We start from the raw sequence: 25,649 nt of genomic DNA, 5'->3' as shown, positions 1-25,649 counted from the left end.
GTGTCAAAATGATAAAGTAAATATCCCCAGTTTTAACTACAATCGAAATGAATCAGAATCGCTAGCAATTGCGACTGTCATGGCGTAGTCGCTTTTAAATTTCGACATCGAAATGAAATAGAATCAGGGCCCAGCTCTTGTGTATGAATGGACTACCTAAGCTCTGGCATCACAATGGGTGGGGCTCTCAATGTTCATGTTTTAAGATTATGGTATTGTTTGATTGAAACTTTATTGTTTACTGTATTTCAAGGTATTTTGTTGTTGTTTTTATCAGGGTTATTTCAAAATTAATCAACAAATCAATGAATTTATTTATGAAGTTGAAAAATATGGAAAATTTAAAAAAAAGACTAAATATATTCATTTCCTTGTAGTTTAAGTAGTTAATAGTAGTTTTGTTGTCATTACTGAAAAATTCAGTGATACTGGATATCTGCAACACATGTTTACTAGCCATTACATGCCCAGATATAAAAAATAATAAACTCAAAAACTATTACAATATTCAAAAACATTTTTTTAAACACTATGGCAATTTGATGGAAAGGTTTTCACAAAATGTTATATTACAACTAAAAGTTCTTATTCACTACTTAAACTATGAGAAAACGAATATCTTTTACAGGATAAAATCACTGACAACTAAAAAAGAATAAAACAAGAATTTAAATATTTTTTAACTTCTTAAATAAATTCAATCATTTATTGATTTATTTTAAAATAACCCTTAATCGTTTAAGTTTTAACCAAACAATAACATAACTTAAAAATATGAACATTAAGAGTAAATATCTTGATAATTTGATATTCTTACCTCACAAACAACAAATAATACCAATCACACATAATGAATGTTCATAACCAAAAGTCCTTATTTACTCTTCATACAATCAAAAAACCCATATTTTCAACCTCTTATGGGAAACATACACAGGAATTAGAACTGTTTGGAAAGGTTTTTTAAGCCCCACCCATTGTGATGTCAGACTTAGGTAGTCCATTAAAGGCATCTTAATGTGTACATATTAGATGTATTAATGTTTCATGTCCCAATTTTGAGAATAGGTATCTCATCAACATATGTCTGTGTTGTCTACACAGATATATGGGATATAAAGGTAAAATATGAAAGACTAGTGTAGATTAATAATTGTACTAGACAAATGACTTTGTGGTTTGTCACTGCCTTCAACGTTGTAACATAGACAATGCTTTTGGATTTTTCTAGTGGGGATCAAACCCACACCATTCAGTACAGAGAGGGTTACACCATAGTGATTTTTTTACTAAAACTACTTCTTGCAATAGTTGTTCATCATCTGATGAATGTTCTATATGTAATAATTCATTATTTTGAATGCTTTGATGACAAACATCAAGATTGCTCTTGTATCAGTATTGTTTTTCTTTTGCAAACTTTCTCCAAATTAATGTTATCCCCCTCTCTACCTTATGACAACATTGCTTTTACAGTTGTCAAAAGAACCAAGATGTACAGTCTTGTATTTTACAGACAGAATATTATCATACCATATATACATGATACTATTTGACCAGATGTGAATGACAACCTATAACAACCTGGCAACAATGTTGTTGAAGTATAATAACCATAACCAAATCATCCCAATTGAACTGTTCTTCTATATGCATGTATATTCTTTGATAATATGTTCTATATCATTGATATTGAAAATTCTGGTTTTTATTTAAAAACTAAGAATTTTCTGCTATGTTAAGATACATCCTTAATGTTTGTACAGTAACACATTTATACTTGTTGATTCCTATAGATTGTGGTGACATTTCTATAATTTAAGCTCAGATATTAAGTCAAGCTTGAATCAAAATTAGCCACTCAAATATCACAAATGTTGAGTCTTCTAATTTTATTTACTGTTACAAAATATGGAATTGTATAAAGATATAAGAGCAAGAGAGCATGAGGCACCACTCACCAGTAATTATTATTTGACCTTTTAATTTATAGGACCTTGACCATGCAACAAAATAGTGCATCTATAAAATTACATACATAATTTATTGATTTCTTAAATGTATGTACATAAAATGTGCTTTTCCAGATATTTATCCTTTAATCCACAATATTTGCACACTCCAGATTAAAGTTTACTGTATATGCCTCATCTTATTTATCAAATAGATAAATTTATTATATGTACCTACTGGCACATATAAGCAACTGCTTCAAATGTCACTTAACAATTGTTCATATTCAACACTTAAAAACATGTTTAACTATTTATATGTACTTTGACCTTGTTTGTTAATGATTTTAAAATCTCATACATAATATCCAATAAGTTCACAATTTTAAAATTACCATGTGCTCAAGATAAGATGTTATCTAATCTAAAAATAAATTCTAATAATTATTAACCTTACCAGATTTTTAAATTTATTTAAAATATTTAAACCACAAAATATTTTCTAAAATAAAAACTTTAAAATACAAAATTGAAAACTTGTTTAATATTACGTAATTATCGAAAGTGTTTGTTTTTTAAACATAATTAAAAACAAAAGGATATTTGCTTGTAAATCATGTTCGAAAAGCCAAATATGTATTGAACTGACCTTGTACATGTGACCCTTTTGTTGCACAGATACATACCTTTTTTGGAATCAGTAGTGGAGCCTTTTGCAAGAGGCAAATTGCGATTTCCTTTCTTCTCCATCCCTACGTCCTCCAGTATTAGTAGATGATAATTTATTGGAGTTTGAAGCTCCTCCACAAGGAGTGGCTATGCACAATTTGAAGGCAGACATTTTAAAAAGCCATGTTTATAAAATCCCAAACAAGAAAAAACCGTAAAATAACAGTAATTTCTTAAATTTGAATGACAAGAAGGATATGTTGGAACAAATAGGCCGAAAATCTCGGGAGCAGGAGACTCCCCTCGTCGAAAACGACGATTTCTTTGTTACAAAACACTCTCACGATCTCGCCGCGATTATGGCGACGGGAAATGATTTAATTTTCTTGTTGACGGCGCAGAAACGTCAGAATTTGTACGCATGTGCCAAAAAACAAATTCAGTGTTGCCAAGCGTTTTCAAGAATTTATTTTTGCATTATTATGGCTCAACAACCGACCACCGTAATTTATCACTAATGTCTAGAGCCTGACCCACTATGAGCCGCGTAATGTAGGTTGCCTATTATGAATTTGAATCGGGGAAATTACTGAAAGTCCCGACTTGTACTCGATATTGAGTTTGTGGCGCGAAATGACAAAAGCCTTCCTGCCAAGTTCGTCAACGAATTAAAGGAAACATTGCAAGAAATATGGGATTCGTTTACATTAGAATTTTGTCAGAACTTGGTAAAAACTATGCCTCAAAGAATTGTGGATGTCATTAAAAATAAAGAGGATGTAACTCAGTAGTAAACTTTCACATTTTTTTTGTTAATATTACATATTCTATGCGTTTTTCTAATTTATTATTATTCTGTTTAATCAATAGTTTTCATTACGTCATTTTTTTTTCATAATGGCTTTGGCATAGCCAATTAGCCAGACTATTTGTGGTAATTACAATTTTTGATTTTATTACCTAAGCCTATTTATAATATAAATGTATAGGAAGTAATGAAGTAATATGTTGGTATACACATTCAATTTTTGACATATTTACAATTTTTGATTTGAATACCTAAAACTACTTATAATTTAAATTTACAGGATGTTATGTATTCGTAGATACATTTTAATATCTGCTTATTATTTGAAAAAATAATTGTATTTAAATTGACAGGCAATGAACAATTTAGCTCAATTAGTTTTTCATACATCATTTTGATACTTTGTTTGTACTGTCCACACTCCAATATAAAGTGCTGCAGATCTCCCACTTTACCACAGGAGCAATATGGGTTATCAGTAATACCTATGCTGTGTTTGTATGCAGGAGTGAGTGCGTGGTTTGATCTTATTCTGTTTATTGTTTTTATAAATAACCTATTTGTCTCATATTTGAACCATCTCTCATTGGGTATTAGTGGTTGGCAAGCTCTAAAGTTTATTCCAGTTGTACTTTGGTTGTATAAACGTTGCCATCTTTGTTTGCAGTTGTTTCTACTGATATTATCTATGTCTGCTACTGGAAGAAGTATGTTGTTTATATTATGTTTGGTTAAAGCTGCAGATTTAGCTAATTTGTCGCCTTCTTCATTTCCTAATATTCCAGAGTGTCCTTTTACCCAACAAATAATAATCAAGCTACCTGCGGAAATAATATCATAATGTAACTTCTTTATTTGTATCTCAATATGGTTTAGGTTTTTTGTGGTTTTGATAGAAGTGAGTTTGTCCATAATGCTTCTACAATCAGTCAGAATGATATAATTATTCATACCAATAGAGGCTATATATTTTAACGCAAGAAATAAAGCTGATAGTTCGGCAGTATATATTGAAGCTTCATTGGGCAATCGACATGATTCTTTGAAATCAGAATTCCAGTGATATGTTGCACAAAAACGTTGTTCAATGCATTAAAATTTACGCTGCGCTTTCATTTTTGTTCTCTAAAATTTAATTTACTTATCAATCTAACGTTGGGCCAACTGATATGAGAAGGTGCTTGTATATCCTTTAGAATTTCGTTTTTCAATAATAGTGAAGAAAATAGATTCATTAGCTTATATATTTTAAATTTGCGATTGAAATATCCTTCTAAGTAGGATATAAATTCAGTGGCGGCTGGTGTGGTAAAATTTTGGGTAGGCCAAGCCAGCAAATTATATATAGCTATGTGTAATCAGTGACGGATCCAGAGGAAGGGGTCACGGGGTCATGACCTCCCCCTAACTAATTTTTTAATGATTTCTCTGTTCATTTCAACTTCTGCGTTGTATCCAATTTTTGCGATTTTAAATTTTTCATCTAGCAAATTGCGAACAGAAAACGCCTTCTTCTGTACTTCCTTAAAGTACAGGAAATTACTTAAATGTTCCTTGCAACTGGAGTGTTTTTTTAAGGAGGCAGACATATTTTTCAAATCAAAGTATCCTTCACAAGTCCATACACATTTCTTATTAGAAAATAATAAACACGGTCAACAATATAGTCTGTTTTTCGTAATACTTCCAGACAACCTTTTTCCCATCTTTTTTGTCAATACGCAATGTTAGAGTAGGCCTTTCATTCATAATATTTTTTTTTCTATCAATTTCAGTTCTTCTAGATAATGGCGATTCCAATAGTGAAACAACAATGTCCAAACACTCACTATCAACATTATTATTACTGCAACTTCGTAAAGCGTCATAAAAACTCATTTTTATTGTATCAGTTATAAAACAATCTCACATATGTAAGTTGCATACAATCAGGCGATATAGAAATGATACAAATGGGATTTTTTTTCTTCGAATTTTACGAATTTTTTAAAATTTATTTGAGTAACCGTGCACTTGTTTGCAATTGTGTTGTTTGTTTAAAAATATGTTACAATTATAGATTATTACACATTTTTTTATCATAATTTAAAAGAAAATTTATATTACAATTCGATAATTACATTACAAGTGACAACGATGGTCGACGTAGGCCCGATCGTCTGGTGCCTAAACAGCAAGCATAAACACGACAATATAAATCGTTGTCCGGCAAGCTGCTTAACTTCAAACGCTTTTTGTACGGGGATCTTATGTGAGCTGGGTCGGCCAGTTACGATCGGGCCTATTAATGATATTTAAAATGCCTGAATACGATTCGATGCTTTCTGTGGTAATATAATAACATAGTTGTTTTAACAGACGTTAATGTATTGAGTGATTTAGTACATTTAAAAGTTATTTACATGCATTAACATAATTTTTGAATATATGTTTTTCAATTTTAAAGCTCTTAAAATTATTGGGTAGGCCCGGCTTATCCTGCCTACCCCCAAAAGCCGCCACTGTATAAATTACTTCTATGCTTTTTTAGGGATAGTAAATTGAGTATAAACAGACTGCCTGATTTAAGGCCATAGGTCCGTTAAACGAAATAAAAAATTGCATTATTAAATAATTTATTAAATAACTAAAAACCTAAAACTAATACTATACTGTCTCTGAAAATAAATCTAGCACATGAGTTTTTTTGGCAATCATTTTAATGTATCTATTTATAATTACTATAATTCTAAAATAACAACAAATATATATTACTTCTAAATATTTAAACAAAATATTTTTATAACCTATTAAACGAATTGGAATTTATGTAAGGTTCTTGTTTCTTCATTCCTATATTGAACTATTAAACTTCAGGATTATATAGAATTTAAGGGATTAATGGATAAATTGGTTGTAAATATAAAAAGTAATAAGGTCATAAGTATAAAAGTGGTTGTCTTCATATGAATCAGCTTTACTTTCTGCTTCAAAACCTAAATTTTTTCATAACCACTCTCCAAATATTCTGAGAACAAAATTGCACTGAATATGTCAAATTAAAATTTGAATAAACATATCTATTAATGACCTAAAAGCTAAAGGGCTAGTAGCTTCGAATATATATATATATATATATATATATATATATATATATATATATATAAAATATTATTGCACATAAAACGGTACTAACAGTTAACAAAGTTTTTTCTAAACTTAAAGACCAATCCGCACTCTTGTCTTTAACGGATGTTGTTTACTGTATACCGTGCGGATCATGTGAACAAGTATACTATGTCAAACATCAAGATGCCTTAAAGACCGCATTACATCCCACAAGTCAGATAATAGACTGCATCCTGAAAAAAGTGCATTGGGTGAACATGTATTTAAAAATGGACATTAGATAGATTATAATAACATCAAAGTAGTAGAACAGGAAAGTAACACCACCAAAAGACTTTTTCTTGAAATGGCCTATATTTGCCAAAATAATAATGCAATGAATCATAGAACTGATATTGGTCATCTAAATCAAATGTTCTCCTATTTGTTACTACTAGATAAATGCAATAATAACACAAACAATAATTTATCAATTGACATTTAAAAGAATTTTGTCAGAATAATGTCATGTATTTATTTAGAATAATTAAGTGTTTTTGGATGAAGATATTGTCTTATGGAATTTAATATATTCTGGAAATTAACCACGATTGTGCAGGGCTCGGAAAATACAAGTTTTAGAACAAGAAACAAATTATTTTGTTTTTGTTATGTTAAAAACAAAATTATTCTAATAGTTTTAAAGTATTTTATTAAAAATTTTCTCTAAACTATACAAGAATTTTGTTTCCAACGTAATAATTTGTTCTTTTATAATCCACAGTTAAAAGTGCATTCTATTTGATATAGAGGAAACTAGATTTACAAAGAACAAAAATACAGCCCCCTAACGTTACTTATTATAATTCTAAAACTGTCATTTTTTAATTACTGAAAAAAAAAACTGTTTTAATAACACCAAGTTTGCAAAGATCGGTTAAGCGAAACCGAGGTTATAGGCGTCTTTCTATAACAAGGTTCCCATTCTCCCCTACCTCTTATTTAAAAAGGTAAACTAAAACTTATAAAATCAAATATTTTCCAGTGTCCTTTAATTTGGTAAGTTTTCGCTAAGTTTTGTTTTTTTTTTTTTAATTTTTCGTTGTTTATTTACGTCATCTAGTAGTGTACCTACAACACTAAATAGATTAGAGATTTCTCTTGAGACTACTTTTATTACAAACATTTTTATCCCGAGCCTGTATTATGGTCCATTCTCGAGATATGGACGAGAGCCGTTCTTAGTTGGCTACCCAGTACTTAAGACCTGAGGCGAATTGTATATTGTAGACCTCCAAAACGGTCGACAGAATACAGTAAACAGATGGTGGGTATAGATCTTATTATTTTTATATCTGTTCTTTTACTATTTGTTTACGCTTTTTAGGAATCTTTTATAATTTGTTTTAGTGTGTTCTAGTCTAGGTCATAGCAATTTTTTCAGCGTACATATTAAAAAATAATAGAGGAAAAGAAAAAAATTCCAATTCTGATAATGGTATTAGATTCGATGAATTCTATTCGAAATTCCGAATATAGAGGAAATACTATTAATGGATATATACAGAGTACGAGATAAAACTGAAAATAAAGTTATTTGGAAAGCAGATGTATTGTTAAATCCCTTGACAAAGCTTGTCTATACAATGGAGTTATGAAATGTTTGTTAAAATAACAAATGTTAGCATTTTTTGCTTAATAATAATCCTGAAAATCTAAAATATTAATGTATAATACTAATAAAATCACATTGCATCGAAATGGAACCTATGGGACTCCGACAACCTCTCCTTCTTGTCCTCCTGTCGCTCTTTCCAGTGCAGGACGCCAATTATCACAGTAATCAAACCACATACGGTAGTCAAGGCCGCGACTGACATTAGGATCAGTTTGCTGGGCGTCACAAACAGTTGAGCTTTCCATTTGTAAGGCTCGGTGGTAGGCCACGGTATGACTACCATTTGAGAATTCGGGATGATTTGGGTCCAGTCTTTGGAGTAGTTTGAAAGTCCAACTGTGACTTTGTCTACAAAATTTGGCGTTCGGCCTAGACCAAAGATTGTATATGGAAGGCTGAGACTAAAATGAGCCGATTGGGGAAGCTGACATGAGAGTCCGTGACGGATATTGCCTTCTTGTGTTGTTGTTTTGTAAGATATGGAAGGACCTAAAATCAAAAGTTTTAAAAGGATTTATTTTATGACCTATAATTTTTAATAAATTACTACCTACATTACTTATAAAAAATGACTTTTTATTTAACATTTTTAACTTAAAGTGGGATAGTTCCCGGGTATGGGTAATCAGTTAGCTGGTTATTGCAGACCAAAACTCATGTAAGTAATGTTTCGAGTAGGGACATACCGTTCCCGGACAGTTAAATCTATATTCATCGACATTCCGATAAAATTCCAAAATATTCGATATTTTTGTCCATGAGTGTAGTTATAAATAATTCTGTATTCTTAATAAAAAGTTTAAATGGATATAATAGAAATGAGTTGTTACTTGGAGATTCTGATTATACAGTGAAGCCATTTTTAAGGAGTACACTAAACAATCCATGAAGAAAATTTCTATAACAAATTCCATATTAAAACCAGATATGTAACAGAACTTTTTATGTATGGAAGAAAAGGTTTGGGTACTATTTTATCCAATCGAAGTTGCTTTTAAGTCGAAAAGATTCAACCGTTCTAATCTACAGCAACATTCTATAACCTAGCGAGAGATCAAAAAGACAATTTTGAAGATTAATTGCTAAATAAAGTTAATGAAGACATTATTGAACTTTCTGAAGTTGAAGATGTTTCAATTAACCTTATATGTATAATATTTTAGCGTTATAGAGAAACCTCAAAAGAATCATTAATACACATTTTTTTTATTTGTTAATAAATTTTTCTTTACATAATTTAATTTTTTTCTGTCCCCCCAAAAACTATAATCAAAAGATATTAAAACATTTGTGTGATTTCTTTGACAATTAATTAAATATTTATGTGTTTACATACAAGAAGTTTATTGTTTTAAACATTTAATTTTTAATTATTTTGAAAGTTTGTCATCATCATTCTGGCTTTACAACCCCGCGTGGGTCCTAGCCTCCTCAAGAATTTCTCTCCAGTCGTCCCTATCCATCGACTTTCTCCACCAAGCACGTATTATAACCATAATTATATTTTTATTTTTTTTTCACCATATTTCTCGTGTATTAATCGATGTTATCAAGGAACCTTGTTCTGGGTTTTCCTCTTCTTCTCTGACCAATGGGTCTATCAAGGAGCGTTTTTCTAGCGGGGTATTTTGTTCCATCCGCATTACATATCCCAGTGTGATCCAACCTCAGGCACGCGGGCCGCATGCGGCCCGAGGCTCGTTAAACTGCGGCCCCCGCAAACACATTTCAAAAATATTTCCATTGATAACTTTTACCTGTTCCAACCCTGTCTAACTTTCCGTAATCTTAAGAAAGTAGTTAACCTTGAACACCCACTCCCGATGAGCGGACAGTTAGCTTCAGTCAGCTGCACGTGTCGTGTTGAATTAACAGTGGCGAATAAATTGAATGTTAAATTCAGAATGAGTAGTGCCAAAAAACGCAAAATTTTCGAAGAGAATCGTACGTTCCAAGGAAAATAGGAAAATCAATATTTCTTCATCGAATTAAAAGGCAAACCTCAGTGCATTATTTGTTGTCAAGTACTGGCGGTATCAAAAGAATACAATATTAGTAGGCATTAGGAAACCCAGCACAAAACAAAATACGACAAATATCAAGGTGAAGCTCGCAATACTCGTAAAAGAACATAAAGCTAAATTGAATAAACAAAAATCTCTATTTACAAAACCGACAGCTGTTCAGTCATCAAGCTTAGCAGCATCATACGAAGTATGTTTAGAGCTTGTCAAAAGTAAAAAAGCATTTAGGGACGGAAAAATGATCAAGCGGTGTGTCGTTAAAATGGCGCGATCCTTTGGAGATGAAAAGATGGCCAAAAATTTTCAATGTGTTTCAGTTTTCCATCAAACTGTATCACGTATTTAAAAAAATGGTCGACACAGTTCGTGATTGTTTGTACTACTTCTTCAGCTATTAATTTTTGTTAGATGCATCAGTGATCAAGATTTTTGTGTAACTGAGGAACTTCTAAAACAGCACCACATGGAAGACGGGACCAAAGGTATAAATATATTTGAAGCAGTTAGTAACGCTGTGAAAAATATAGGTGGTTTTCAAAAGTGCTCTTGCGTTTGCACTGACGGAGCAAAAGCAATGACGGGACGCATAACGAGATTGGCTGGACTTTTGCGGGAAAATGGCGTTAACTTTGTTATGTTTCATTGCATTATCCGTCAAGAGGCTCTCTGCGGAAAGATAATTAAAATCAACGATAGTATGAAAACTGTAATGCAGATAGTAAACAGCTTAAGAGGAGGAAACAGAGCTTCAGCGACACCGAAAATTCATCTCTTTCTTGGAGGAATTAAATACTGAATATAAGGACGTCCCCCTACATTCAGAGATACGCTGGTTGAGTGCAGGTAAATGACTTAGAAATTTTTTTTCTTTAAGAAAAGAGATCCTACTGTTTTTTTAAACGGAAATTATTATTAACACGGACGTATTTATAACAAAGCTTAAGAACAAAACATTTCTTCATGAACTGGCATTTCTAACAGACATTACCTCTCACTTCTTCTTCATGTGCCTTGTCCGTTCCGAACGTTGGCAATCAACATGGCTATTCTGACTTTGTTTACGGCAGGTCTGAATAGTTCAGCAGATAACAATCCGAACCATTGCCGCAAGTTTTGGAGCCACGAGTGTCTTCTCCTCCCTGGACCCCTTCTGCTGTCTATTTTCCCTTGAACGATCAGCTGTAGTACTCTATATTTATTATGTCTCATAACGTGACCCAAGTATTCCAACTTTCTTTTCTTTATACTTATTCCTATCTCTCTCTCTCTTTACCTATCCGGCGTAGTACCTCTTCGTTGGTCACGTGCTCAGTCCAGGATATACGTAATATACGTCGGTAAGCCCACATTTCGAAGGCCTCTACTTTTTTCATCAATGTTGCGGTCATTGTCCACGCCTCCATTCCATATAACAAAACCGGGAATACATAACATTTCAGAAGTCGAATTTTGAGAGGTAGGGTGAGGCTTTTAGAGGTGAAAATTTGCTTCATGCTAGTGAACGATGCTCTTGCCTTTTCTACTCTTATACGTATTTCCTTCGCTTGATCCCAATTTGAGTTAACTGTTGTTCCCAAGTAGATGTACGAATCCACGTGTTCAATTCTTTCATTGTCTAATATCAGTTGCTGTGGTGGTTGTTTTGTACCTCTCACTTGAACACATTAAACCTACAACTCCAGGGGAAAAATAAGACAGTATCACAGTTGGTTGGTCAAATTGAGACATTTCGCAAAAAACTTGATCTTTTCGAGAACTGCATGAAAATAAACGACCTCACACATTATCCTGCGTGTTTCGAAATAAATCAAGAAGAAACCATGGTCGATTTCTCGAGGTTTACAAAAGTTCTTACAGAAATAAAAAGAGAATTCGATGAAATGTTTTCGGAATTTGATGCGCTAAAACCCGATCTTGAGCTTTTTAACAATCCAATGGGAGTCAACATTCAGAACCAATCAGCAGAATACCAATTAGAGCTGTGCGAACTACAGTCCGGTTCGTTTTTTCAAGCAAAGAAAAATGAAGACATTAGTACCTTTTCGAAATTAGTCTCCAAGGATAGTTTTCCTAAACCTCGTAACTTTGCGTTGAAACTATATTCAATGTTTCTTCTTCTTCTTCAAGTGCCATCTCCGCGGCGGAGGTCGGCAATCATCATAGCTATTCGGACTTTTGAGACGGCTGCTCTGAAAAGTTCATTTGATGTACATCCGTACCACTCTCTCAGGTTGCGCAGCCATGACATTCTACGCCTCCCTATGCTTCTCTTTCCTTGGATCTTTCCCTGCATAATCAGTTGGAGCAAGGTGTATTTCTCTCCACGTGTAATATGTCCGAGATATTCTAATTTTATTGTTTTTATTATATTTAAAATTTCCATTCAATGTTTGGTAGTACGTATATATGTGAAAGTACATTTTCTGCTTTGAAGCATATTAAATCTAAAACACGTAATTGCATGGAAAACGATTCTCTGGAAGCGTGTAATAGATTCACTACGATTAGCATAGATATAGATGTGCAAAAGTTAGTAGAGGATAAACCCTTGCCTCAAATATCCCATTGATTTTTTATTTTATGTTAAATTTTAAACATAACATGTAAATTGTAAATCATAATAAAATACTTGTAAATAATATTTCGTTTGTATATTATTTTTTAAAACTTTTTTGAACGAGTCGAGTTCTCTGGCCCTTTATAATAATTTCAAATTTAATACGGCCCGCAACGTCTAAAAGGTTGGGCCACACTGACATATCCTATCCACCTCAGACGTCCTATCTTAATATGTTTTACGATATCAGGTTCCTGGTATATTCTATAAAGTTCGAAGTTGTATCGTCTTCTCCACACTCCATTGTCATTCACTGCTTCATAGATTCGCCTTAGTACTTGTCTTTCGAAACATCCTAACACGTTTTCATTATTTTTTTGTTATTGAGTCCAGGTCTCTGAACCATATGTTAGAACAGGGCGTATTATTGTTTTGTAGAGTTTGATTTTTGTATTTCTCGATATAATTATGGACTTAAGGAGGAGATTGAGTCCAAAATAGCATCTGTTGGCCGTGCAAATTCTGTGGTTTATCTCTGCGGTAGTATTATTTTCACTGTTAAGGAGCGCTCCCAGGTATACAAATTCGTTCACTGCTTCGATGACTTCTATAACGAGTGGCCTAGGACTTGTGGTTGCGTGCTTATTTTCTTATACTTCGTTTTGTTGGTGTTTATTATTAAACTCATTCTTGTAGCTGATTCTTTTAATGCTACATACGACTCTGTTACAGCATTTTCCGTTCTCGCAACCATATTGATATGAGGCATATTTTTTAAGTAAGTACCGTTTTGCGATTCCGCCGCCGCAGCGCTACGGTCGGCGTTCCGCGCATGAGCGCTGGTTACCTACATCTCTTGTCTACGCACTGATGCCATTACAGTCTGATTCTTCATTGTATACTTGTTTACTCCAGTGTTTAAGATGCCTCCAACAATCGTGAGTCACGCTGATTGTGAAGTACGGGCTGTTATACGATTTCTTAGTGCTAAAGGCGTAAAACCGATCGATATTCATCGTGAGATTGTTGCAGTTTACGGACAAAACATTATGAGTGATGGAATGGCAAGGAAATGGGTGAGAGCATTTAAAGATGGCCGCACAAATGTGCATGATGAAGAACGGAGTGGGCGTCCTTCGGTCGTTAATGAAAATTTAGTGCAGAAAGTGGACGAAAAGGTGAGAGAAAACAGACGCTTTACAATTTCATCATTGTCCGACTGCTTTCTTCAGTATTCTCGTAGTGTTTTGTATCGCATTGTTGCCGAGAACTTGAATTACCGGAAATTGTGTTCACGTTGGGTTCCAAAAATGTTGAGCGATTTGCACAAAACCCAACGTTTAGGCAGTGTATTGACTTTCCTTGAGCGGCACCACAGTGAAGGTGAAGATTTTTTAGACCAAATTGTTACTGGTGACGAAACGTGGGTGGCCTACGTCACACCAAAATCGAAACAACAATCCATGGAATGGCGACATTCATCATCACCCAAAAGAGTGAAGTTTAAGCAAACAATTTCTGCCCGGAAAATCATGTGCACAGTTTTTTGGGACAGAAAAGGAGTATTGCTAGTGGAGTTTCTACCTCGTAATGAGACAATCAATGCAGCGTCTTATTGTGAGACATTGAAAAATCTGCGTCGTGCAATCCAGAACAAAAGACGTGGCAAGTTGAGTAACGGTATCGTTTTGCTGCATGACAATGCCCGTCCACATGTGGCTAATCAGACCAAAGATCTCATCAAATCATTTAAATGGGAAACTCTAGATCATCCTTCATATAGCCCTGATCTGGCGCCCAGCGACTACCATTTGTTCCAGCACTTGAAGAAACACCTGGGCGGTCAGCGTCTTCAAGACGATAACGAAGTCAAAACATTTGTGATGCAGTGGTTAACAAGTCAGGCGGCAGAATTTTATCAGGAGGGTATTCAAAAACTGGTGCCACGTTATGACAAGTGCCTCAATATTCACGGAAATTATGTAGAAAAGTAGATTAAGGTACAGGCTTTCATGTAAAAATAAAATTATTGCCATATCTTTGCACGTCTTTTTTTAATTCCAAAACGGTACTTACTTAAAAAACACGCCTCGTATCATCAGCATAGGTCAGGATTTGCACTGATTTATTATATATTGAACCAGTGATTGTGATTTGTGACATACGTATTACTTTTTCCAGAGCCAGATTGAACAGTATACAGGAGAGAGGGTCTCCCTGGCGCAGCCCATTATTTGTTTTAAAAGGTTCAGACAGTTCGCCCTGAATTCGTACTCTACATTCAACTTTTTCAAGCGTTAGTAAGAGTTTGTTAAATTTACCAACTGATTTTTTATTCCTAGCTCTTTCATTGCTTTGAACATTTCTTTGAAAGTTTGTTGATCCTAAAATATTAGCTGCGAATTTGGTGATCGGTAAAAAATATAATACAAAACTCGAGGTTTCCCAACAAATGAATTTACAAACTAGAATTACGCTGGTTTTTGTACGTAGATCGATTTCATAAGACGACTTTACGCAAAAGTTCAGCGATTCTTCTAAAGTGAATTATTTGTTATGAAAGTTGTACAACAGACTACAATATCAGTTTGTTGTCGTCCTAGCCTTAAAAAGGAGGAAGCCAGAAAAAATTGAGTGGAATGACTGTAGATGGCAATTGATTGGATCCTCCGTCACATGGTGACAGGCAAAATCACTAGTATATTTATAAAAATTATCTTTTTTTTATTTTTGGCAAGAGTAGGATTTTTACCCACAATACTGTATTCGTAGGAAAATTATTGTTCTTCGACCAACATGTAAATTACTCGTAGTTTGTATTTTAACTCAAAAAATATCTTTCCTTTGTCTGATTTATACAAAATTTTTCCCGATTTATCGCTACATTAAAATGATTCAATTAAGCTTTGTACTGATTTAAAAAAGTCATTTATTCTGGAAAAGTTATTTCAAAGTTTACATCTATGAACATTTAATTATTAAGATTTTTTTTATTTACAAATGTAATAAATAGTTTTATAGAATTGTATTTAGATTTAGTTATGTACTTATTTTTTCCATGGCAATAAGTACTGCGACGGAGTATTTACAAAATAATTTTTGTATATGTACAAGAAAACATTCCTGCACGAATAATATTTTTTCTCCAGGCTTCGATTCCGAATTAGACTGCTGCATTTTATGTACATGCTCTTATATATTTAGTAATAAAGAAAAACTATTATTTATTATTAATCAACTGATAGTCATCAAAAATTACTGAAACAACGTTACTTGCAGAAGATAATTAATAATAAAATTTTATTACCAAAACTATTATTACATAGATTATTTACGAAAAATTGTCAAACTATCGCAATTATAAACAAATTTAGTCGACTGTCAAAGAGTTGAGAAGCTTCTCTCGAAAATAAAATCATTTTCCTTGCGCGTATTACACATATTATGAATAAACGAAGTTGCGCGATAGTCGCGTGCCGTATAAAAATTGCTATACCTATTTGATCCAACAATTTGGAAATCTGAAACTTTCCAGAAAACTCTTTAAATATTAAATTTTAATGTAGAATTGGTTAAAAAGAGAGATTCAAAAATCTGCAACACAAATTTTAAAGTAAAAACAAATATCCCACTGGTAGCTTACGATTAAAAAAAAAATAACCATTTTGTGTATAATCAAAATTAACAGTTCCATGTTCCATGTTCCAATTAACATTAACAATCTCTGTGCTTTTAACGAACTGAGAATCAATAATACATTTTTCGACCATAAGCTCCAGTATAAATATACATTTGGAAACTCCAAGGGGCATAAATATATGATTGATTTTATAGTCACTAATAGAAAAATCCACCCAAAGCAAATTCTAGATATCCGAACTTTAAACTCAGCAGACGCAGGGAGTGAACACAAACTAGTACTAGCAAAGATAAGAATGAAAATAACACCAAAACATTTTCTACAGGAAATTACCGAGGAAAAATTCAATGTAGAATCACTGTGGAACGACTCTACAAGAGAAATGTACCAAAGAAGGCTAGCACAGAAGATACAGCTGAAACAAATAGACGACATCGAAGATATAAACGCGAGCTGGGAGAAAATTAAAAACAACAACAACAACAATACACCATGGTTCAGAAAAGAAATAAAAGAGAAATATATAGAGAAACGAGAGGCCTACACGAAGTAGAAAACATCAAATACTCAAAAATCCCGAGACACCTCTAGAAGAATACGAAATGAAACAAAGCAGTTGGTAAGAAGAACAAAAAATGAACACTGGGAACAGTTTACAAAAAGGATGGAAAGCGACTTCTACGGTACACAAAAACAAATATGGAGATTCATAAGAAACTAGTGAAAAGAAATGGCAGAATGGAAGGAACACAATAACATACCAGCCAACGAATGGGAAAGATACCTGACGGAACTGTTTAAAGGAATAAAAATAATAATCAACACAATAACGTACCTGAATTAAGACACGAAATAGAAATCAGTTTTCAGGAAGTAGAGATAGCCATAAATTCACTCAAAAATAGAAAGTCACCAGGACCAGACGGAATAACCAACGAGCTTCTAAAACACGGAGGAGAAAGTATAACCCTAGAGATGACAAAATTTATACAAAAACTAATATTGTACTGCAAGATACCAGACGCATGGAGAAACAGCATAATGATACCAATGTTAAAGAAAGGAGATTAAGTACAATAAACCAGCATATCTATGTTTTATATACCTGACAAAGGCTTTCGATCGCATCCAAGTCGAGGACGTCTTACATCTACTGTATAAAAGAAACATATCAATCAATATTATACAAACCATCGAAAACATCTACTTCCATAATCGAATACAGGCAAAGATAAATGAAAAACTAACACAGTGTATATCAGTACAAAGCAGAGTCAGACAGGGTGACTCGCTAAGCCCACTTCTCTTTAATATAATAATGGACGTAATAATACAAGCAGTACGTAAAGGTCATGGTTACAGAATGGGGAACAAAGAAATCCAAATATTATGTTATGCAGACGACGCCGCATTAAGAAAGAGCCGAGACAGAAGACGAGCTCCAAAGATTAACACACATCTTAAACACAACAGCCAAGAAATACAATATGATAATATCAGCAGAAAAAAACCAAATGTATGACATCTAAATACCCACTACGATGTAAAATCGAAATTGATGGGAAAATAATAAAGCAGGAAGCAAGGTTTAGATATCTGGGAATAGATATAACTAGTTACAGAGATGTTGAAAAAGAAGTACGACAACAAAGCTTAAAAGCAAGTAAAGCGGCGGAATCTTCTAATGACACAATCTGGAAGAACAAACACCTAAGACAAGATACAAAAACAAGAATCTATAAAGCAGCAATTAGACCTATATTAACATACACAACGGAGACAAGACCTGACACATCTAAAACGAGACGACTACTAGAAACAACAGAGATGAAAATACTCCGACGAATATCAGGGAAAAGTCTGTTGGATAGGGAGAGAAGCGAAAACATAAGAAGAGCATGCAATATAGAAGACATAAATGAATAGGTGACAAAACGGAAACAGGAGTGGAACGAACACATTAGTAGAATGGAAGAGGGTAGGATAGTACGAATAGCAGGAGATAAGTCACCAAATGGATGAAGAAGTATTGGTAGATCAAGAAAAAGATGGTGCGATAATTTAAACAATTTGGAGGCTAACATTGAAGAAGAAAGAGGCTTTAAAGCCTACATAAAAGAAGGACGAAGAAGAAGGAGACAAAATTAAAACACTTATCGGAGGTTCGCCGCTCAAATTACGGAGAAATTAATACAGAAATGAGCTAGAAATTTATAAAGTGACCGAGAGTAGGTTGGCTAAGACCTATAGAAAGAATAGGAACTGAAAGAATAACACAATTATTTCCACAAAGAAGAGTACAAAAGTGAGTCTACGATTAATATGGAGTAATAATATTAAATAAAACTAAAACATAAAGAAAGAATATTTGAGGAACGACTCACAGAATAGAAGAAAATAGAAAGAAAAAATAAAAAAAATGTAGGGAGGAACTTTTAACAAAACATGTTCTAAGTGAATCATGTAATATATACTAATATTGATTGATTAATAACTTGTTTTGAAATTAATTAGAGTACATGTTTCAAATTACCTGGTAAATTTGTTCCATACGTTCTTCGTTTCTTCCCCACTCGACCCATCATCATGGGGTTATTCTTATTAGTCAACCCGGTGAGTACCATAACCTTGATGAAATTGGCATCATAATCCAAACTATTCTTGAAAGCTGCGGTCTTATACTCCCCAGCAACTGATTGGACAACAATGCAATCAAGAATACCGTCCTGGTAGAAATCAAAGAACGCTGCCATTATTGTACCATTTTTAAATGGATTTAAAGAGGACCATCGAACTTCATACGTCCGTTTTAGAGAACCACAATAGTTTTGACACGGGACGTTCTCTAAAAGGAAAGATTGTGGTGTATTATTTGATACTGGGGTTAAAGTAGCTAAAATGTCTGGATAGCCGTCCATATTGAAATCGCCGCTTCTTAGGGTGATTACGTCAGTGTATTTAGAGTTTTCATTTTTGTAAAATGTCCATACGCTTTGGTAATCATCTTTAAAATTTACCTAGAATGAAAATAATATATACAGCTGTCACTAGATACAAAAAACTACTTGTTTTTATTTAATTTTATTTACCCATTGGAATATAATTAAAAATTAACTCAAAACATAATCTATTTTTTTTAATAATCCATATATCAATATTTTCATTTTAGAGACCATGGCCTGGAATTATTTCTTACTGACATTTCAACTGCGATACCCATTATCAAAGAAAATGTTCCACCGGTCTTAACATCATTGGCAACAACAGCGTTCTTCTAATTGTTTTCTACAACAGCTGATCTTTCACAGTAAATAGGGTCACAGTTCCTCTTATGTATTCTTCAGTCAAGAGAGTATTTATCCTGTGTTTTGTTTTTACAACGTATACTGAACCACAACTACACTTATACTTTTTCGTGTCCGGAAAACTATAGTTTCTGGGTCCACTATTGGGCTGTGTCCAATGCTAATTGGTTGCCTGTCCATAAGTCGTTGACAGTACACCTATGCGAGAAGTTTGGGCAGACTAGTAGCTGCTCCATGTTCTGTGTTGCTCCGCAGTCGCGGAGCGACCTAACCTTTGAAAAGGTTTGATTTGGTCGGTGCTACGCCAGTTCTTAAACAATTGAGCATGCGCCACATCGAGCATTCAATGAGCGCCGAGTTTCTGTTAGTGGGTAACAGGTTGGTGGTATCCCTAGCAAGGCGCCAAGCAAGCGCTTTCTTGATTTTAGTCTGCCAGAATATGGTTCGTAGCCAAACAGGGGGTGGTGGTTGTCGAAGGCTTGTTTGGATCTTTCGGTGAATTCGTGGTCCGTCAGGACCGTGAATTTTCCTTAAAAGGTTAATACGTGCATCCATCGTCTTTGGAGTTTTTTTTTTTCACAATGGAAACTGTGTGTTAACGACCGGTCTAGTGTGACTCCGAAGTATGTTTGTTTTTCGCTGTGCTATTATTCCAGATGATGTTGAGTTTGCTTTTGGTCCGTAGGGACTAGGTGGAAAGAGCAGACCGGAGTTTTAGTTGGATATGATCTTAGCGAATTTTCTTTATAATAATTAGAGATCAAATTATTATAGTTTATTGTTCATTGGTGTAGAGGTTGAAAAGTATAGGTGCTAGTACATTACCATGAGCCAAGTCGTTGTTTGGGTTCGCCAGCTACTTTTCTCCCCTCAAGACTCACGTAGAATAGTCTATTTTGAAGTAGTGATTCCACTATTTTGGCGAGTTGCTAGTGTCTAAGACCGCAACTAAAAGTGAAGTGGACAGCAGTTCTCTTGATTCTTTGGTCAATCTTAGACATTCTTTATGATCTTCGTTGGTTTAAAGATAAACTTGCAAACAAAACTTATGTACTATACACTACATATGTTCTGCTTCTCCTCTATATTCCATATACACTCATTTCTTTGAAAACATGCTCAATCATCATCGTCATTGGTGCTAGGGCCCTAGTTGAGTCTCGACCTCTCAGTTGCTAATTGACCTCAGTTGCTCTTGACCTTCTTAATTTATTATTCTTATTCTTAAGTTTATTTCTCGATTCAATTCAGGTTTCGCCAATACAGGATCTCTTTAGGGTAGGTTTCATTTGCTCTGACCAGATGTCCTGCTTTCTGTAGACATCTAATTTTTGTGGCAGTAACTACATCTACAGCTTCGGCTGTTTGGTTGTATTTATTGTATACCGATATGGCAAGTTTTCAAATACCATATACGTTATGTTATGTGGAACAAAGATAACACTTAATTGTTTGAATATGAGTGAGACACAATACACATATGTTGGCATTGCGAGTCTAACTTTTAAACAGTGTTGCAAAATTACTGTTACATTATTCCTTCTAAAATATTTATATGATACATGAGTGTAACATAATATTTAAATCCACTGCAGTTCATTGTAGAATAAAAATTAATATTGCCTTAACAAAACTTATATAAAGTAATCATGTAACTGTTATTTTTTAAACGATTATATCATTTTCCAAGTTTTTAGGTCTGCTTACTTTCCATCGGTCTTGAGGATTCCAATCCAGCGCTGTACTGGCAATGTTAACTGGAGATCTACGAAGTTTGTGGCCTAGCCATGTCCATTTTCTTCGCCTTATGACATTTTCACGATAAAAACACGATAAAAACTTGAAAATTATAGTTCCCAATGTTAAAGGGTGAGTCTTATACAAATATCTGTTCTACTGTGGACTGACCAGGTCTGAATCCACTTTGATATTCACCGAATTTTTTTTCAATCTATGGGCTCAGCCATGTATAAATTATGTTAGATAGTATTTTACATATTTTATTCAAGAGTGTTATCCCTCTGTAATTCTCACATTCAAGCTGATCGCCTTTTTTGTGTAATTGGCAGAGCGAACTAATATTCAATTCTTCAGACATTTGATCTTCTTCTTATATTCTTGCTATTACTTTGTAGATTGTGTTTGTTAAGTGTTCTACTCCATATTTGTACAGTTGTGAGGGAATTTCATCATTTACTGGCACTTAACTATTCTTTAGTGGATTGTTTAATTAGTTTCCATATAGTGGGTGGATCAACTGCATTCTCATTTATGTATTTCTAGATCATTATCATAATCAGTACAAAGCAAATTCTTAAAAGGTTCCATCCATCTCAAGTATTTTCTCCATATTAGCTATTTCCTTGCTTCTCCCTACACAGATGTAATCTCGGTTTAAATGATTTTCTTAGACTATTTATCTTTCTATAAAAGTTTCTTGTCACGTTCTGATTTCTTAGGGCTTCCAGTTCTTCAAGCATTTTAGTCTTAAACTTCCTTTTAATGCTCTTGTGGACATTATTTCTGATCTCTTCTAAGCTCCTTATAATATTCAAGAGTTAATTTTTTCATTTTCACCAAACAGTGTTGCTTTTTTGCATAAGCCTGTATGCATGGCTCTTCTTTCTTGTGGGTTGCTCACATTCAGCATTCAACATATCAGTGCTTTTAGACAATTCTTCCCTTCCTATGATGTGATTTGATGCATGCATTAAGATTTCTTTACATGCATCCTATGTGTATGGTGGGCTTGCACTTTGTATCCATGGTGGTTATAAAATAATTGATCTTGATATCTTTCCAACATTTGTACTTCCACCATATTTCAGGGGATTTATCACTTGCATGTGATATTCTTATATGTAGTTTGTTACCAGATAGTGGTCTAAATCCGCCTTATCGCCTATATAAATACGACCATCTAGGAAGTTAGAAAAGTGTGTACAACAACAGTGTTGCTTCGTATGTTTCTTAAATCGCTCAGCCATTTAGGTGGCACTGCCTGACGTCTCTTGGATACTGGATATGTCTCTTATGCATATGAGACAATAACACTGTTGTCATTTATATATTTATATGTTTTGCAACATTGGCAAATATGTGGAGTTGACCTTTTATTACCCAATAAAAAATATTTTTAAATAGTTTTATATATTTGAGCGGATTTATTCGCACATATAGAATAAAATAATGTGTCTTCTTTTCTGTTTGTTGTCGTGCAGTTTATGAACTGATTCTAAGATAAAAATATTTGGAATATAATGGAAAATATTTCGTAATTATAAGATATATTTGTTTTTAGAATTAATGCAATTTTTATTGCATCACACATCAACATTTTGTTACCTGCAAATCAATCCAGTTTTGTTGTGTGGTCGAATAAAGTAACAAAGCACCATTCTGACAGCTCCAGTCATAACAAACAGGTGTTACTAAATCAACTTTTCCTTTTAATTCAACATCAACAAAAAGAGACTGGCCTATTACAAGCGCCTTTTTACCAGTTTTGGGATTGATGGGATGGTCAATTTTAGAATTATATTTAAATTTGGGTTTCTTTGGATTTGACTCTTCTATACCTAGCCATATCTCAAAATTGTCTACTGTAGTTATGAACAGATCTGCCATATAGTCATCATTAAGATCTGAAAACAAATAAATGAAAATTAATTGAACTAATTTGCTCATTATAAATTATATTTAGGTTAGATGTATATTTGTATAAGCTTAAGTAGAATTGCATATCATTGTTTGATTACCTAAAAATGCATGAGCATGGGGCTTCATGAGTTCTGCCTTTGGAAATTTATTATGGTGCTTCATCAACACTTTCTTAGGCTCAGTTCTGTTTTTATCAAAAACCCAGAAGGCTTTTTGTTTTTCAGTGTCTTCTCCAAACAAATCAATGATCATATCTTGATTATAATCAATTGCCAATGGTTGCCCTAGCATTTCAATAAATGGAGGCTCTTCAATCTCTGGACAATTGAAGGTAGTATTACCTCCCCATAGAATATAAATACTTGTTCTCGCATTGTTAATCCAGGTATCAGTTCTAATAGTAGTTATTAACACATCCATCAAGGCATCTCCATCAAAATCACCTAAAAACAACAGTGGATGAAAATAATATGGTAAATTCTGTCATTATAATCTGTAAATGCAGTAACTCTACAACTTTCTGGAATTTTGCTATTACTACTACCAGACCAAATTCCTCTTTGTCAGAAATTAGTTATCTGTAACATAGAAAGTATTTTTCAAATGAACATGGAACCAATGAAATCAGGTATGAACATAAGATAATCTATAAAACTAGAGTGATTGTAGAGAAAGAGAAACAGGATGAATATTTTGGTAGAAAACTCTATGAGAGGAAATTGATATATGCTGTGAAAAAACTGCCAAAATTAATCAAAAATAGAATCAGCTTTAAATTGAGTAAAAGAAAAAGTTTAATTAACTGCATATTGTTATCAACATAATAGAAATTTTTAGGAAGAATGGAAAGAAAAAAATATGTAAAATGTACATTAGAAATTAAACAAGCCAAAAGAAGAAAAAGTGTTGAAGAGACTACTAGGAGAAAATTTTCAAATGAATTTTATTTTAAAAAGGATAGTACATACATGTTTTTGCTGATCTTTCATATATTGCTTTAAAAGACATGTCTTTCATACTTTTTTGATAATACTTTTAAATCAGAATCTCATTACTGTCATGTCAGTCCATTTAAATTGTACCTGAGATCAGTGTGGAAATCAAAATCGCAGTTCTATAAATTTTATGAAAACACTGCACAGAAAGCAATATACCTGGTATATTATAAGCAACATCTTCAAAACCTTATATACCTCTAAAAGATTGTTGCAATGTCTGTATTGGATACAAAAATGAAAACATTGAACAAAATTAATTTGATTTGCATTTGATTTTAAAATGTGAAATATACTAAATATTAACACACAGTATTTTCTAAGGACTTACAGTCCTTACATTTGGGAATGTAAATTTTACACTTTATAATACCAAAGATAACAAAGGGCTTGATTTTATTGTGAAATGGATGTGAAGAAGACTTGACTTCCAAAGAGTTTTCGACAATAATTATCTATTTTATCTCTAACCTATGGGCCCGTAAGGCCTATATTTAAATATTACAACACAAAAACACACTATTTAAAATCTTTTTTTAAATCCATATTCATTGAACCCTGGACATAGGTCTCACACAAATTTATCTACTGATTTCATGTGCCTTACATATCCATTTTTTTCTCTGCTGTAGTTCAGATGTCATCTACTCATCGTTTCTGGGGCCTGCATCTATATATTTTTGTTTCTTTTGGTTTCTAATCTGTTACTTTACATGACCATCTATTTTAATTATTTTGCCACATGCTTGGCACACCATTTCACATTTCATTATTGTCAGTTTTTATATTACATACATGTATTTTTTATTATATATCTTTAATGAATAACAAACATGCCATTACAGTAACTAATGAGAACTTTTAAATTTTTACCTGGTACAACACTGGTGATCTTGTGGTTTTTAAATGTGCAATTAAGTGTAGGTGCTGGTCGAAGCAATGGTTCTTCTGCATAAGCTAGAAGAATATGGAGTGTTTGTTCTTTATTAGTTAACACAAACACATCTGTAAGTTCATCAGAGTTAAAGTCTCCAAAAGCTGCTGGAAGTCCATGGGTAAATTGGCCAAAAGCAAGTTTTGTAATGTCGCTACATGTTACAACAAATATTTGTAGAGTTAAAAATACAACTATCACATTTTTGATAGTACCCATGGTAAATTTTTTAAATGACTCATAAAATTACATTCTTTTTGTTTATATGAAAAATTTTTAGTTTGACTTGACGTTTTGTTTTTTATTTCTGACATGTGACAATGATGGAGGCCAGATGTTT

The 25,649-nt window shown here is 33.2% G+C and overlaps 3 protein-coding genes across 3 annotated transcripts in view; all 3 read right to left on the bottom strand.

Annotated features, from left to right (window-relative positions):
- The window catches only part of LOC140436741 (E3 ubiquitin-protein ligase RNF10), a 34,982-nt gene extending 31,969 nt beyond the window's left edge, over positions 1–3,013 (bottom strand). Inside the window, exon 1 of the mRNA XM_072525806.1 lies at positions 2,639–3,013. Coding sequence (XP_072381907.1) covers positions 2,639–2,702 — 64 coding nt within the window. The 5' untranslated portion in view covers positions 2,703–3,013. The remainder of the gene's footprint in view (positions 1–2,638) is intronic.
- LOC140436747 (synaptic plasticity regulator PANTS) overlaps positions 1–25,649 on the bottom strand; it is a 145,315-nt gene that overhangs the window by 91,628 nt on the left and 28,038 nt on the right. The window lies entirely within an intron of this gene.
- Positions 6,028–25,637, bottom strand: LOC140436738 (T-cell immunomodulatory protein). The gene is made up of 5 exons (XM_072525803.1): positions 25,249–25,637; positions 23,479–23,823; positions 23,066–23,364; positions 18,949–19,432; positions 6,028–8,683 (listed from the first exon to the last, which is right to left on the bottom strand). Exons 1-5 carry the CDS (start codon positions 25,526–25,528, stop codon positions 8,262–8,264), a joined length of 1,830 nt encoding a protein of 609 aa, XP_072381904.1. The 5' UTR covers positions 25,529–25,637; the 3' UTR covers positions 6,028–8,261.

The sequence above is a fragment of the Diabrotica undecimpunctata genome, chromosome 3 (genome assembly GCF_040954645.1).
Source record: "Diabrotica undecimpunctata isolate CICGRU chromosome 3, icDiaUnde3, whole genome shotgun sequence".
In the NCBI taxonomy this organism is placed as follows: Eukaryota; Metazoa; Arthropoda; class Insecta; order Coleoptera; family Chrysomelidae; genus Diabrotica; species Diabrotica undecimpunctata.
This window is presented reverse-complemented; position numbering and strand designations above follow the sequence as displayed.

Coding starts and splice junctions, on each gene's coding strand:
- LOC140436738 (XM_072525803.1), bottom strand. CDS start 25,528: ATGGGTACTATCAAAAATGTGATAGTTGTATTTTTAACTCTACAAATA. Junction 23,365..23,478: donor CCATGCTCATGCATTTTTAG/GTAATCAAACAA, acceptor ATTTGTTTTCAG/ATCTTAATGATGACTATATG. Junction 19,433..23,065: donor AAAACTGGATTGATTTGCAG/GTAACAAAATGT, acceptor TTTTCATTCTAG/GTAAATTTTAAAGATGATTA.